Here is a 16,642-nt window from a genome sequence, read left to right as displayed (position 1 = left end):
CATTAGTTGGGTTTTTGAGGATACTTGGTGACACCATGGCTAAACAAATAATCATAATAACGAAAGAACAAACCCTTGGAATCAAATTAAAACTTTATTCTCAAAATTAACTCAATACTTAGAATAGGATTGTTATAGTGAAGTCGGAGACCTAGTATTCATCCATTGATTTTCAAAACCAATTTCCAACATTTGTTATTTTATTTTCTTGCTTCAAATTTTCGGCACTTAGATTAAAATTGAGTAATCGTATTTTTGGCTATTTTAATACATTTTTAATATTTCGTTCTTATTTTCTATTTTTCTCAAGGTATTCATATTTGGAATTAATTGATAAACTTTACAAATCTCTGTGGGAATGACTTTTGTATTTGCTTGCTATACTATCATATTAATTCGTGCACTTGCAAGATATAACTTTTGTTCATTAAGCTCCCACAATGGTAGTACTTCAACGAATTGGGATTTTGGTATGAATCCATTGATGATGATGCTGATGATGACTGAGACATCTTACCTATACATCCCTATTCACCAAGCTTCAACAAGTTTTGAACCCAATTCAAGAGCAGTGGAGCAGCCGTTATCAAAAAGACATTTGCAATTTAGGGTTACTTTTTGGTGGGGGCTGCAACTAAATCGAGAGAGGGAAGAAGACCCAAAAGGGTGGGAAATGAAAACGATCTTGAAAGATAATTTTACCCTTGATTTTAACATATTCTTGTAACGGAAGTGGAGCCATGATGAAAATTGCTAACGGAACCGGAGGTGAATGACTATCACAACCATTTTGCGAATTGAGGGATCGAGTGTAAGTTGAGGGACCATTGCTCCTAAAAAGCCATTCATACAGCAAGGCTAATAAGTTTTGATCCAAATATATTCATATTTTGAAATCAACTCAATAGAAAATAGATTTTCGTAGAAACATGAATTTTAACTCAAACCCAGATTTAACCAATTCCATGAGTGATCATAGTTATGAACTCCATATGATTTGATAAATAAAATTGTTCATGATGCTCAGTTGAAATCAATTCCATAGAAAATATATTTTCACTAAATCCTAACGTCTTTGTATGAGCCTTGCCAATGGGGTCTAGCTTAGTATTTTTGTTATCCTCGGTTAATAACGCAATGATACATATGATAACTTTTCTACGTGTCATTGTGTTATTGGCTGAGGATAGCAAAACAATGCTATCCTCATTACAAGTAAATTATTTTGATTTAGGAGGGAAGAAGATGAGGAGGGAATCTTGATCCAATTTGGTCCATAAAAAAATTGGATGAAGTTACCATTATACCCTTTATTTTGAAATCATTTATTAAAGGCTAAAGTGTCGTCCCCCCCCCGGCGGAACTAAAAACTCAGCCAATTTAGCACTTAAACTTATCAAAAAGCCAATTTAGCCCTTACCGTTAAGTTTTTTGAATTTCATCCAATTTTTCTTTAATAATAAGGGTAAATTTGTAATTTTAAATAAAATAAAATAAAATACATATAACCAAAATAGTAAAATAATAAAAGCAAAATTAAAAGAAACAAAAGGCTTGCGCCTTATCGCCTCAAGGTTTACGCCTCGCTTTGCAAGACGAAATACCTAACTTCGCAAGACATAAAACGACTCACTTCAACGCCTCGCCTTTCAAAATATTGACCCTAACTACACCCCCACCCCTTGCCACATCCCAGCTCATCCATCTAGCAACTCCTCTTTCTCTAGCATGATTGAGTTCATGGATTGATCAATTTATCTTAAAATCAAACCACACAAATAATCAAAAGGAAGAAGAAACATAGCGATAAGTGGAAAAAACATAGCTATAAGAGTTAAGAGAATTTGAAGAATAATCTTAATATTGGGTCTGTACTTGATGAGGACAACGGGGACGACAACAAAAATGATAATGGTGGAGAAGATGGTATTGATAATGGTTGTTGTTGTGATGGAAGGTGAAGATTTTCATGGTTAATGGGCAGGGACAGACCCACAGTGGGGTCAATGGGGTCAAACGACCCCATGGGCTCCATGCAAATAAGCTTATAGGTCTCCTTAAATTGATTGTGTAACCCCATGGATGCCCTCCATTTGTTTCTTGTTTGGGTTGAACGAAATGGCAGTCTGTGCGAGGAAGAAGAAAAAGCGCAGCGAGTGTTTTTTTTAAATTTTTTTAAAATTTTTATAACACGTTAGGCAAAACGACATTGTTTTGGCTCGGCAATTTTTTTTTAATGAGCTGGCGAAAACGACCGGCCAAAACGACATAGTTTTGGTCCAGGTCTTTAAAAAAAAAAAAAAAAATTAAAACAACCCCCAGTCATTCTAAAACCCCTCCACCCGATCCCAACAATTCCCAAAATCCCAATTTTGTTCTCCTCAACCCTAAATCCCCAAACCCCCATCTGCAACCTGCTCCGTTGTCGTCGCTGCCGCGTGCACTCTTACAATTCAAGTAAATTCTAACTCTAAGTCTAAATGAATTGAATTGAAATTATGATTTTATTTTATTGTTTTGATTTATTGGATGTTTCATTTATGAATGTAGTTTATTATAATGCTAGTTTTCAAAATATGAAACCTAATTGTGGATAATTGTAGCTTGTAATGTTGTTTTTCATATGAATTATGAATGTACGTACTACAGTTTCATTTATAATGTTATTTTAATCTTTTAAATTTTTTTTTAAAACTTTTACACTATGACCCCATGAGGTAAGATTTATGTGTTCGTCACTGTTAATGGGTATGGGCGACTTTCATGGATAATAAAGTTTGAGAGATTTTCTGGGTTTCAGCTAGAGAGAGGTTTTTTTAATGTTCTAAATAGTTTTGTTTTTAATAATAATAAATAATCTAATAGTAAGTCACGTGAAGAACATGTGACATTTTGGATGGCAAAATGGATGAATATAAAAAAAAATTGTCTGTAAGGGTTAAATTAACTATTTTAATAAGTTCGGGTACTAAATTAGTGGACTTTTTAGTTCAGACTGTAAATTCGATTAGCTTGATAGTTCAGATTGAAAAACCTTTATTAAAAATAATTTGGAAGTATTATTGACAGGGGCGGAACCACACTAAGGGCTACATACCTATATATTTAACTTATTTTTAATATTGGTTCTCTCCAAAAAAAAAAAAAAAAAAACTTACTTTTAATATTAGCCCAGTCAGAGGAGGTGTATAGATATCTTATTTTCATTTTCAACATTTATATAATAACCCAAAACAAAATATCTAAAAAGTAGGATTAATATCTTAATGGGAAAAAAGACTATTTTGCCCTCGCATTATTTAATGGGAAAAAAGTTGACTTTTTGACCAAGAACGAATTTGGCAATTCCGCTTATGCCGTTGCGTAGAGCACGGCGAAACGAGTTCGTAGACACGGAGTAGACTCGAATCGGAGTTGTAACGAAGGAGTTATGATCAAAAGAGTCTCAGTGGCATAACCGTAAATATTTCGAAGTTGAATCTATAAAACACAGCAGCTCTCTCTTCTCGCGCGGAAAACGGGCCGCCGCCTTCCAGAGCTCGTTGGCGCCGCCTCCGAGCACCACTGGCCACGGGACCGGTGGTGTTGGAACCGCCGTCGAGTCCCCTACCTTTTTCGACCGATCCCCCGCCCGCCGACGACCTGTGCTGGCCGAAAACTGCGAAAGAACGACGGGAACTCATCGAAAATTACCGAAACTTCAAGGCCTCCGATCTCCCTCCTCCGGCCACCATTTCCGTCGACCCAGGTACGGATCTTGAACCTCTCGAGCTGTTCTATCTGTCTGTTGGGTCGGATTAGATCGATTTGTAGTGTAGCCATCAGATTTTTGAGCTTGAAGTTTCAGCCGATTTTCGGACTCTGTTTTCGGCCACTTCCAGTCACTTTTTGGGGTATGTCCAAGAACAAAAGTGACTCCAAATGGGGTGTTTTACCTAGGATAGGAGTTTGGAGTCTTGGTTCCGAGATTTTTCGGCAACCCAAAATGGCTTTGGACACCCAAGCTGCCCGCGCGTGTGGCGGCGCGTGGGCGAGGGTGGTGAAGTGACACTGTGTAGTTTTGTGATCCTCGTGTCGTCACGAGCGAGTAGAATTTTGCGGATCTCGATTCGGAGTCCGTTTGAGCCCCGAACGGATTTTCCATATCCCGCGATCCTTGGTTGCAGTATCGTCAAATTGTTGGATCACACTGAATTTTGGATATGTCGTACTACATGATTCCAGGATCGTGTAGGATTCGACGGATTGCGAATCGGAGTCCCGGATACTCCGAAATCGCGAACCCTGGGGCTAGGGTTTGGATTTCAAGCGATAACGCGATTTTGGCCAATCCAACCGTCCGTTTCGGACCTAACTCGCGGAACATGGTTCCTTCTCTATGAGGAACCTTCAGAAAAACCCAGATTGGCCATCGGAGACCGTGCACCCACGAGGTTCCGGATCGGCCGGTCTGGCAGCTTATCGCTTAATGAGGCTTCGGGTCTCTTAAGGCCGTTCTAATTGTCTGAAAGGTTAAAGTGAGCATAGGAGTAACTCTAAAATGAGTGCACGTATTTCTAAGAGCCTGGGGCAGGGTGTTTTATTTAATTATTTTATCCAGCAGTTTATTAATTTATTGTTTATGGTTAATCAGGCATCAGAGGCCAGACTGAGTCCAGGAAGGACCTTCGAGAGGTCCAGTTAGCTCGGACCAACAGTGAGTGGACTTTCTTTCATAAAGGATTTTATATAAATAAGTTATATAAATGATTTAGATAGATGAGTTTACGTAAATGATTTTATATTGATTTTATATAAATAAGTTTTTATAAATGAGTTTATCTGAATAAATTTCAGTACTTGATCTTGAATAAGTGTTATTGCATGTGTTCCGACCATGAATTGTAGCGTAAAATATCTTTACTTTTATATTACTTAGTTGAGCTACAGACTTGAGATTTGTGATGCAGAAATAGCTGTTTAACTCAGATTTATCAGATTACAAAGAATTATCAGGTTTTTCTAAAATAGTTGTTTTAGAACCACCATGTACCCGCCTTTTATTTGGTGATTACCCTCAGACGGACCAATGTCTACGGACATCTAGTCTGTTTTACAGCTTGTCAGTGCACTTGACTTTGCCTCACGAGTTGCGGGGACGCTCGGACCGTGAGTGCCAGGATTTACGGCTCGGCAGACTTGGTGTCTCGAGACCTGCCAGGATTTGCGGCTCGGCTGACTCTGTGTCCCCGAGACCTGCCAGGATTGCGGTTCAGGCTGAGTGCGATCCCCTGCATCTTGTCAGAGCGGCTCGAGTCGACTTGGTGTCATCCAGACCTGCTGACGGATCAGGCTGACCATAGTCCCCTGAATCTGCCAGTTTGCGGCTCGGATAGACTGCGTGTCGCCCGAGACCTACCAGGGGAATTGACGGATTGACAAGGGTACAATTGGGTGGTAGATTTAAAGGACTTTAAGCACTTTTATGCAATTATTGATTTCAATAATTTTATATCAGTTTTCTCATTATTCGTGCATGTTTTATATCTACATATAATTGTTCAGTTTTACGTACATATGATTATATATATATATCTAGATGAAAGCCTTATATTAAACATAGGTGAACTTTAGTTTTATTTATCAAGTTATTTTTACCATGGGGGTTATTATGATTGTAAACTGTTTTCAAGAATCTTATGTTTGGTCCACTCACATTTCCAACTTGTTTTTCGCCCCCAGGCCGTAGAAGTGCGCAGGATCCACCACCGGGCCATTCCCAGCTTCTGCACCACCATAAAGTGTAGGACTCCTTTGTAAATTTCTTAAAGTTCTGTGAATTTGTAGAAATGCTCTGATATTTAGTTAAAACTAAGAAACCGAGTTGGAAAGTGTTTATTTGAGATATTCTGGCAGTTGGTGTGATATTTGAGCTTGTTTGACAGGTGGAAGACTTTGGGTTTGGTCAAAATACAGGGGAGACTCTGCCGAATTTTCGGCAGGAGTCTAAAGAAAGTTTTCATAGTGACTGTAGCAGGAAGGGTAAAATGGTCATTTGTGCCCGACAGTTGCCAGATGTCGGACACGCACAGGGCTTGGTTCGAATTCCAAAGTGGAATTGGGATCAGGTTCTGTCAATTTAAGTAAATGTTCTTTGTCATTTACTTAAGTTTACAATGTAAATAAGAAAGTAACCCTCATGTAAATAAGGAAGTAACCATAATTTGGATTCAAATAAAAATACTAGAAAATCAAATTCTCACCAGATCAAAATATGAAAAATCGGTTTTAGTGCAAAATACAATTTAGGCTAAAAATGATGGCTCATTAAGTCAATAGATATTTCATACTAAAATCAAGTTTTCTTATTTGATGTGTGAGGAATAAAAGCTGCCAAAAATTATCTTGAGAAAAGATTATTATGAAAACCCATTTTTCATACTTGGTCAATATTTTTACTTAAAACAATTTTTAATGTATGATATGAATGCATGAATGACCTTATTTGGTTTATGTTAAAACTTATTGAAAATTAGTATATGGAGCTACAAATTGTCGTGATTTATATGATTTAATATTTACTTTTATTTCTAGAAAGATAATAACAATTGTAAGTGCCAAAAAAATAATCATTAAATTTTAAATTAATAACTTTAGTTAATCCACCTATTGAAAAATTCATGATTCTGCCTTTGATTATTGTTTTTGAAGTCATAATTTTATTTACCAAAAGAGGGAAAGGCACGGGTCAGTCTCTTAAGTTGGGTGCAGCACTTAAACTTATCAAAAAGCCAATTTAGCCTTAAGTTTTTTGAATTTCATCCAATTTTTCTTTAATAATAAGGGTAAATTTGTAATTTTAAATAAAATAAAATAAAATCAAATAAAGATAACCAAAATAGTAAAATAATAAAAGCAAAATAAAAAGAAACAAAAGACTTGCGTCTTATCGTCTCAAAGTTTACGCGTCACTTTACAAAACAAAATACCTAACTTCGCAAGACATAAAATTCTTAATTCCGCCATTAATTATTGATGTTTTTGAAGTCATAATTTTATTTACCAAAAGAGGGAAAGTCACGGGTCAGTCTCAGAAGTTGGGTGCAGCACGAAACTTTGCCAAATCTATTACATTGATTGAACCTCACCTGCTCCTCTTCAAAGCTATGTACGTACGTATGTACCTTTCCAGACAAAACTTATAAAAAACAAAAACGAAAAGACACGAAGCTAGTTTTGCGTGATCGAGCTCCCAAAAACAGAATTGACCATAAAAATAAAATAAAAAAATGCTCCCAAAAACAGAACTCAGACCAACAAAAAAAAAAAAAAAAAACTCCCAAGAACAGAACTTCTGACCCCAGAAAAAACTCCCAAGAACAAGAACACAACACAGAGAAAAGAAAAACCCTAGCTCTTAAGATGTCTGGAGGTCGATCTGATGAAGACACTGTGTGTCTCAAAGTTCAGTTCAACAAGGTTTGATTCTCCCCCACTCTTTTCCTTGCATTGCATGTGGTGTAATTGAAAATTTTTAACCTTCTTTTTATAGTTTTTTCTTTCAAATTTTCCTTTTCCTATAACCAAATGCAAGGAAGAAATTGGGTTTCCATTAGGGTTACTGGGAGTTTGGGGTTGGTGGGTTTATATAAGTACTAATAAGTTGGAGAAAATATTTTTTCTCTCCGAGAAACATTTCAACATTAGCCAAAATTTGGATTAGAAATTGATTAAAACACCGTTCCAATCTGTACTGGAAAGGAAACACCAAATTAGTTTCATGTTTCTCGCCGTACCTGATTTAGTTTCATGTTTTCTCTGCTGAATATCACCAAATTATCACTGAATTATTTTGCCACATCTTAGAATAAATAGATCCACTGTAGTTTAATGGGATTCATTTGTTTTATGATGAGATCCACGTGCAGGATGGAGTTCAAACTTTTTTCCGGGTTAAACGAAGCACCAAACTGCAAAAACTCATGGAAGCGTTCTGTAAAAATCGTTCCCTTGACCCCAAATCAATAGAATTCACGTTTGATAGCGTCCGACTCGAGAAGAACAAAACTCCTGAGCAGGTAAAAGTTCATAAAAATTACTTAGAATGTTAATCATGAAAATAAATTTCATTGTTGCTAGAGTTGTATCACGGGCCTTGTAGGAACGCACTACTAAGTCCAAGCGTGAACTAAATATTATCCCCAACTTAATCACCTTTTGGGTGGGAGAATGCTCAATGGATCTCTACATATACGGTTTTAACTTGAAAGAGCTCGGTGCAATTAGTAGTGGACTACATGTAGTTGATAATGTAGAATATTGTTGTATTTCTCCAAAGTGGGGATTATATTTTGCATCATGACTGGTATAGAGCTAAACTACCCTTTATAGCTTGTTGGCCTTGTGTTACATCCAATAGGGCTTAGGTTCGACTACCATCGAATCCGTGACAGATCACTGTGAGCCGTAATTTAATTGTTGGTGAAATGTTTGTTACTTTACTAGCTGATGCCCTTCGATGCATCAAAGCCAGTTTGATTCTTAGTTGCGACTTAACTTTGTGCAGCTTGGAATGGAAGATGGTGATCTGATCGATGCCCTTGTGTCCGGTGATGGAGCTTAAAAAATTAGGGAAATAGCTTAAAATGCCATCATTTTTATAATTTTAACTAAAAATACCACTGCTTCCCAATTTTTTTGCAATTATCACCTATAAATACATACTTATTGCCCATTTATTGACCATATAACACTTTTGGTCAGTTTTTGGTTTTTCTCTCAGCTCTCTCTCAACTCTATCTCACAGTTCTCTCTTCCTCTCTCTCTCTCTCTCTCTCTCTCTCTCTATGACCACGCCTCTTCTCACGAAGAAGAAGATCAAGAACGACCTACAAAACCCACAGCTTTGCCTTCAAAACCCAGTTCTTCCTGTTCCTCTCTGTTTTCTTCTCTACCCAAATCCAATTAAAAGGGTGACATTTTGAGCTATTTCCCTATAATGGAATCGTGCAAGGCCCCCAAATCCACCCCCTTTTGACTTAAAACAACAAATCCACAAACCCTAACCAGTGAGAGAGGGAGCTATTTCAATGGCGATACAGCCCTCGAGCTCGAGCAAAAGACATGCTTTAGGTGAAACGACTCAAAGCACTTCTTTGGTAAGCTTCCAATTCGCTATTTTCCCACTTCTGTTATTTGGATTAGAGGGACCTTATGGCATAGAAATAGCGACAACTTCTGTTATTTGGATAAGTTTATGTTGGTAGCTATTTTCAGGGCATTTGGGGACCTGTAAAGACATGTATTCAGAGCCAAGCTTATCTTTGTGCAATTCAGGTATGATCATAGAGTACAGATGTTATCGATGTAGCATTCACATGTAATGGGTAAAGCTCAATTATATGGATGGAATTTAACTTGATGTAAATTATATGTAAGAAAGTAAATTTTTGAGTATTGGTATCCAAATGTATGGTCCCTCCTCCTCCTTCCCTCTTCTCTCTTTTTTTCATCATGATGGGGATCAGGGAATTAAGAGTCTTGAAGACTGTTGGCCTCTTAACGCAATCCTTGTGTGTCATCCAAATAGTTAGTTTGGTTTTGGCTTAATTTTTTTGTTTGGGATTGAGAACGTTAACAGGATTTTAGATGGACATCTCATTCATCCTTCCTGTAACTACATTTCATTAATAAATCTGTGAGTGTTAGAAGAAAAATTGAAGTAAAAGAATATATTAGTGTGAGGTTGTGCTACATGCAATCAAGTTCACCATGAGGCCATTAGTTCACAGTAAAATACTGGAGGTCTTTGCCTGCCAACAATTGCAGATTTAATTTTTCTTTCATTTGACAGATGCTGGTCCACACTCGCAAGAGATGTGTCATTTAGTGGTCTAATGGTATGTTGAATAGTGATAGTTTGTATGCATCACCCTTTTTCTTTTGGCCTTTCCCACAATTGCTTGGTAACACTGGGAAAATACGACTGCAACTCCGAATAGTCAAAATTTATTCTAATAGTATTGCTACTTCTTAACATGCACTCCCCCACACTTGGTTATTGCTAGATTTTGTCCCGAAAAGGAAAGAAATACCCTGTTCTGGTCATTGGTGAATCATAGGCAGTTAAGCTTTTTGCCTCTAACAGATTTAGTTGTCATTATCCTGTTTCTCCCCCCCTAATCTGGTTCTTATTTCTAGTATATTAGTTTTGTTTCAAATTATGATCTCATCTGCACTATGCAGGTTATGTTCTATCTGAAGGCTTGAAAGATTGAATAGAATATGGGAAGCAAAATTACATGCAATCCAAATTTCCATAGTCGTGGTATGTTTGAGGGACGCATACAAGAAGGTTTGTCTAGTGGTGGTATGTCTTAAGTCTTGTATAATTGAATTCAGTATTTTTTGTAGGGTGATATATACTTGCCTTGATTCATTGATGGATTATGGAAGTTAGACATGATAGCAAAATGGCCTACCATTTAGTAGTTTTTTATAAGGCCTAACATTTATGTCGAAAATTTTCTATGGTTCATTGGATGGATTATGGAAGTTAGACGTTATAGCAAAAGGGTTTATCAGTTTCCATCTAATGTTTTTGTTAATTTAGTACAAGGGTGGTTGGATGCACATCTCAGAGGTAGCAAATCCAGTTTTAGCTCTTACATTAATGGCAGCACTGCGAATTTCCAAGAAGGATTTAGCATGTCAGTAGATAAAAGGGATTTTACCTTTACAAAGGAGCTGCATGAGAAACTCGCACTAAATTTCTTTCCCATCCGATCTTGTCTGCTGAACAGATTGGGGAATGTTTATGTATCCAATTAAATAATTTGGACAAGATTTTAATGATGTTTTCATGTAATGTGTGTGTATGTATGTTTTTAAGACAAAGGAAATTTAATACATATGCAGATAATTTAATGCCTGGTATTGTTTTGGAACCATAATCGTTGTCAATCTCATTGTTTCTTTAAAAGATTGCTGTGAAATTGTTACTTCATTTTCTTCTTTCATTTGTTTTAAGATATTTTTGTTTGGAGAAAAGGAACTCTGTTTTTGTAATCTAAAAGACTAGGTATCTATGTCCCACATCTTGGGACTAATTGAATGTGCTTTTTGATATTGAAAGGAAGCTAGCATCTTTGGTTGAAAAAATGAAGGTGTTCCTGCTGAAGTAATTTCTACTTGATTTCAATTTGCCTATAAAACTTGTTGACTGGTGCTCAACAAGTTGGGTTTTTGTAGCTTGAATTGGAGTATAATTTAGGTTCGCTTTTTGCATGTGAGTGTTTTAATGGATTGGATGTTCTACCTGTATGTTTGTCAAATCTCAATCATGTTTTTGAGATGAGTTGTGCAGTAGTGTTGGTTGAAATTAATATGTTATTTATTCATTGAAAGCATATTGTTTCCCGACGGTGAGTATTTGATCAAATTATAATTTGTTGCAATTTTGTCTTGACAATTTATGTTTCTTTCTCTTTTTCTTTTCAAGTTGTACAAGGAGAAGAAAAGCCGCACAACTCGTTTCCCTGTGAAGAACAAATTTGAGGTTAACAGTTACACAATGTGTTTTAGCTGGGTTTGATGGGTTTGATTTTGTTTGGTGGGTAATGCTTGATTTTTATCATTGTGATAATTGTGATGATGGGATGGATATGGAGCTTAATTTTGCTACTGGTTTGGCCAATTTTGGATTTTGGTTTTTCTTACTTTAAAACAAAAATTGTTTCTTCACTAAGTGTAGTTCAATCTGATAAAACTGACAATGCAAAATGTTTCACAAATGTTTAATTTCATAATGGGTAATTTCAAACTTTTGTGAATGAGGTCTGCATTGGAATTGTAATTAATCAAGCCTTGTGTTTGATATACTCATCACAGGTAGGAAGCTTTTTTTTTTATTTTAAATTTCGGGTATCCATCCCATTTATGAACTTCCGCCATAAGTAATTAGGTTAATGAATCTAAACTTCATGCCTTTGAATATTCATCCCGTAAAATCTGTGTACTTTTGTTGCAGTGAGTTCTGTAGCATGGTAAGGAAGATTTTTATCTATACAATAGAGGAAATCAAGAGGTTGTCACCCAAGATAAAACTTACACTCAATGAAGAGGTCAAACCAGGAAAGCCAGATTCTGAAGCAGCAATCAACATCGAAGACCAGTCATCCATTGTGGGACCTGCATACTGATCTGCCCCGTTGTCTCTAGCTATATAATGAAAAATTGGAAAAAAAATTGGAAAATGGAACTTGATTGTCACATGAGATTCTGTCTGCTAGGATGATGCTATCTATGACAAAGTACACATGCTGGAAGAATTGGTTGAGTTTCCCTGCATGCTGAGATGGAGGGCGGCAGTGGCCTGTAATGCACATGCAATCTGGAGAGTCACTACTCGTGACAGGGTTTGGGTGTTATGGTTATTGGTTGTCTAGTTTTGCCAAGAGGATCTCATAGTGCTTGCTTGTTTGGGCGAATTGAGTCAGTGGTAGTCCTACTGGAGCAGCTCAAGTCCTCTAATTATATTGATCAACAAGAATACGATGCCTGCAAAATGAAATAAAGGAGCTTTTCTGGTAATGAACTTTACTTTTGGACACACAAATGCGCAATGAACTTTACTGTCTTTGATGACATTTTGTGTTATTTGTTTGATAGGAAGGTGATGCTGCTGTTGCCGTCGCTGAGGAGGTGAAGAAGAACAACCATGTAGTAAGAAAGTTGGAGACAAGAAGAACAACCATGTAGTAAGAAAGTTGGAGAAGTGTCAACAGATTTGCACCCTTGACCAACATTTGGAAGAGCAATTTGGTGGTGGTCGTCTATTGGCTTGTATCTCATCACGACCTGGACAGTGGCTGTGCTGATGGGTATGCGACTTTATTTGCCTATGTTTGTTTCTAGTCAGCAGATTTGTCATAGGCATATTAGTGTAGTTACCTTATTGCAAGGGCTGAAATCTGGATGATATCAGCTTCTTTTTATTGTTGTTTTAAAGTGAGGTATGTATGGGTCTTATGAAATTTTTACAGAAATATATTGGAGGGCAAATAATTTTATTTTAGTTTTTTATTCCCAAATGATACCCAAAACATGTAAGCTTCACACTATGTTAATTTCTGCAGGATGGGAAAACATTGGACAATGAGTTGGAGGTTGTTGAGGGAATGAAGCTAGATAGGGGCTACATATCCCCTTATTTCATCACCAACCAGAACAATCAGAAATGTGTAAGTTTTAGTTTGACTCAGCGATAACTATGTCTTGAAACTGTTAGAGGGCTGCTTGTTAAAGTTAGCAGCACCTCAAGTCCCTTTTTGCTTGATGATGATTATCTTCAAACTTGTGTATGTGCTGATAGGAATTGGAAAATCCTCTAATCATAATCCATGAGAAGAAAATCTCAAGTATTAATGATGTGGTTAAAGTATTGGAGTTGGTTTTGCAGGTTAGCATTTCTCTGGTTAGGTTCACTAGTTTCTTCGTTTTTACTATGAATTGGTTGACAAACTTTTGCTCCTTTTCAGAAGCAAAGGTCTTTGCATTTTGTTATATATTTCAGAACCAAAGTTATAAAAGAAAATGGTTTTCCTCTTTGTTAATTGAGAATCATCTGCAGTTATGATTTCAGATCTGTAGATAACCTGTTGTTGCTGATATTGCTACACGGGAGGAGAACAGAACAACTTGGAAAATGTGCAAGAAGGGAGAGCTAACTCATACAACGAAGAACAAATTGATGAAGTTAAGATCAAATTAGTAGAATTTGTGAGCTCTCCATTATTTATAATTATAGGTAGGAAGTATGTATGTAATAGAGCAAAGATTGGTTGACTATGTAATAACAATTGAATTGTCAAGTTTTATGAAAGAAATAATTTTTGCTTCTTGGGATAGTATTGTTAGGGTTCGGTGGCGATTTATTTTCCATGTCTAAATTGTAGTCTGTAATGGATGTGTGTGTATTGTATGTAGATTGACTTAATATTGTGGTCCTATTGCATGTGTATTGTGCTAATATTGTCTGTGTATTGTACACATAGTATAAATATTGCCACCGTATTGTATGTATATTGTGATGCTATTGCTGTCGCATTGCCATTATATTGCCCTAATATTGCCTCTCTAGTGTATGTATATTGCCCTAATATTGCTATTATATTGTATGTATATTGACTACGGCTCATCAATGGGTTTACGGTTTAGGCCATACTTCATTCAAAAAGAAGACGAGGATGAGAAAGAAACAACATGCCTTTCAAAAACAGGCAGTCAGGTGCATCATAATTGCACCGTAAAACATTGTAAGAAATTATTCTAAAAAAATAATAACAACTAAAAAATCATTTACAAAAAAAGGAAGGTATGAATAAACAGACAGAGAGCAAGATAGCGAATAGGGGGAGAAAGAGACAGAACGAAGCTAGAGAGAGACAGAGAGAGAGCTGCGCTACAGAAAGAAAGCAAAGAGAGAGAGCACTAGAGAGAGAGAGAGAGAGAGAGAGAGAGAGAGAGAGAGACTGCGATAGACAGATACCGAAGAGAGAGAGAGATGTGCCAGAGAGAGAGCTGAGTGAGCTAAGAGAGAACAAAATTTCTGAACATGTGAAAAATTAGCAATAAGTGGACAATAATTATATTTTTATAGGTGATATTGTAATACTATTGCTATCGTATTGTGGTTATATTGCCCTAATATTGCCTATATAGTGTACATATATTGGCCTAATATTGCTATTATATCGTATGTCAATGGCCATTTAGTCTAATAACAGTCTCCACTTCGTTGAAAGTGGCTCATGAATTCAAATCTCATGGACACGACAATTGTTATCCATCTTATATTAGCATGAATTGATGTTGACCTTTGAAATGATAGTTGGAGTTGCACATCGATTCATATTCAAAAGGAAAGTAATTCTCTCCCTCAATGAATCTTCGTTCAAAAGAAGGCAGCTATCAAATATTGGGTACAAAAATGCAAGATCCACAGTAAATTAATTGGGCACAAACCACATATTACAAAACTAGGATGATTTTTGGCATGCTTGAAAAGACAAGGGCCAAATACAACAGAAAAGAAAATCCATTCAAGCTTCTCACTAAACATGGCTCAAGCACTCGACCATGGTTTCAATCCAAACCTACCCAACAAGGGCATACCACGTGTCCATCATAACAGAAGAGTGGCATTTACAAAGCATGAACTGCAATATGTTTCTTTTTCTCCTAAACAAAATTGTTACTAAAATGGAACAAAAGATCCCTAACATAGAACAATACAAGCAAAGATAGTCAATTGTCACACACAAAATTAGTCCTCATCCATCCCTATAGGCTTATCTCTCTTACTAGGGCCACATGCTGGTTTTGCCATTATAATCTGCAAGATAGTCAAAGCACTGTCAACAACCTTTTTTTTAATGAAGGTATTAAACATTAAATAGGCTGCAATCAGATAGATTCATCATTTCTCACACATTTTTAGCTAGCCAGAAAACCCCCAGCATATAGATTTTCTATTTACTATCAAGCCTTCTACACTGAAGCCATATTCATTATAAAAGTTCAACATTTCCCAAAAGTAACTTTCAATTTTATTTTATTTTTCCAAGTTAAAAACTAACATTTGCGACCGTTCTTTTGAGTTATAAAGGAGTTTGTGTTCTGAGTACACACGTGCATACATGCATCTGTGCCAAGTTAGGGGAACTTTGAAAAAAAAAAAAGAGAAAAAGACTCCACAAAAAGTATAAAAGTATAAAATTAAATAAATAAATAAAAAGAATAGTCAACTAATTCATAAAGCCTCGACTTTTTTTTTTTTTTTTTTAAAAACTGTATGTAGTTTAGCATTTTTTCTGCTTTGGCCTCAAAGATGCAATCAGGTATTCAAAGATGTAGTTCATACCAAATTTGGTTCGTCAGGTTTAAGTAGAAGGCCTGGATCTGAAACTCTTACACTAGGCAGTACTTTACCCTGAGAATGATTTATATTCACTTCGTACCTTGTCAGGGTTGCTTGCCTGCATGCAATATAACCCCAAATATCAAATGTAGTTATAAAGCAGAGATACAAATTATATAAAACAGGTCACTATTGAATGACATCATTCAAGACATCAGTAAAGCCTTATGTGTAAAGTTTTCCGGCTCATGTGTGCCCACAGTTAGAACAAGCAAGCCAGGAGCATATGACAAAACTAAACTTATACATATCAAGTCTAAAAGAACAAATAATGTACAATAAGTAGGACCCTTTTTGCCAAAACAAAGCATATTGGATCCATATCAGCAAAGCAATAAGAATTGTCCAATTTGGAAATCTCCAACTCAATCACCAATGTCATAAATCAATTTTTGTTTAAAGTAAGAAAAAACAATTTTTGTTTTAAAGTAAGAAAAACCAAAATCCAAACCAGTAGCAAAATTAAGCTCCATATCCATCCCATCATCACAATTATCACAATGATAAAAATCAAGCATTACCCACCAAACAAAATCAAACCCATCAAACCCAGCTAAAACACATTGTGTAACTATTAACCTCAAATTTGTTCTTCACAGGGAAACGAGTTGTGCGGCTTTTCTTCTCCTTGTACAACTTGAAAAGAAAAAGAGAAAGAAACATAAATTGTCAAGACAAAATTGC

General features: G+C 36.3%; 1 protein-coding gene and 2 long non-coding RNA genes across 4 annotated transcripts; all 3 read left to right on the top strand.

Moving 5' to 3' along the window:
- Positions 1 to 7,287: 7,287 nt before the first annotated feature.
- Positions 7,288 to 8,609, top strand: LOC117624435. Its single transcript, XR_004585318.1, has 3 exons — positions 7,288 to 7,458; positions 7,908 to 8,057; positions 8,546 to 8,609. It is a non-coding gene; the product is annotated as an uncharacterized LOC117624435 (long non-coding RNA).
- A 20-nt stretch (positions 8,610 to 8,629) lies between these two features.
- On the top strand, positions 8,630 to 12,509 carry LOC117624436. 2 transcript variants are annotated; one of them, XR_004585320.1, is made up of 4 exons: positions 8,630 to 9,137; positions 9,256 to 9,315; positions 10,225 to 11,590; positions 12,008 to 12,509. It is a non-coding gene; the product is annotated as an uncharacterized LOC117624436 (long non-coding RNA). The 2 variants fall into 2 exon arrangements; XR_004585319.1 differs by having other exon boundaries at positions 8,632 to 9,137; positions 10,225 to 11,536.
- A 24-nt stretch (positions 12,510 to 12,533) lies between these two features.
- LOC117625620 (chaperonin CPN60-1, mitochondrial-like) lies at positions 12,534 to 13,880 on the top strand. Its single transcript, XM_034357152.1, has 5 exons — positions 12,534 to 12,539; positions 12,649 to 12,702; positions 13,116 to 13,220; positions 13,352 to 13,525; positions 13,610 to 13,880. The coding sequence occupies exons 1-5, from the start codon at positions 12,534 to 12,536 to the stop codon at positions 13,613 to 13,615; spliced, it is 345 nt and encodes a 114-aa protein (XP_034213043.1). The 3' UTR covers positions 13,616 to 13,880.
- The last annotated feature ends 2,762 nt before the right edge of the window (positions 13,881 to 16,642 follow it).

Source organism: Prunus dulcis, chromosome 4 (genome assembly GCF_902201215.1).
Source record: "Prunus dulcis chromosome 4, ALMONDv2, whole genome shotgun sequence".
In the NCBI taxonomy this organism is placed as follows: Eukaryota; Viridiplantae; Streptophyta; class Magnoliopsida; order Rosales; family Rosaceae; genus Prunus; species Prunus dulcis.
Note: the sequence above shows the minus strand (reverse complement) of the source record. Positions and strands in the feature narration are given on the sequence as shown.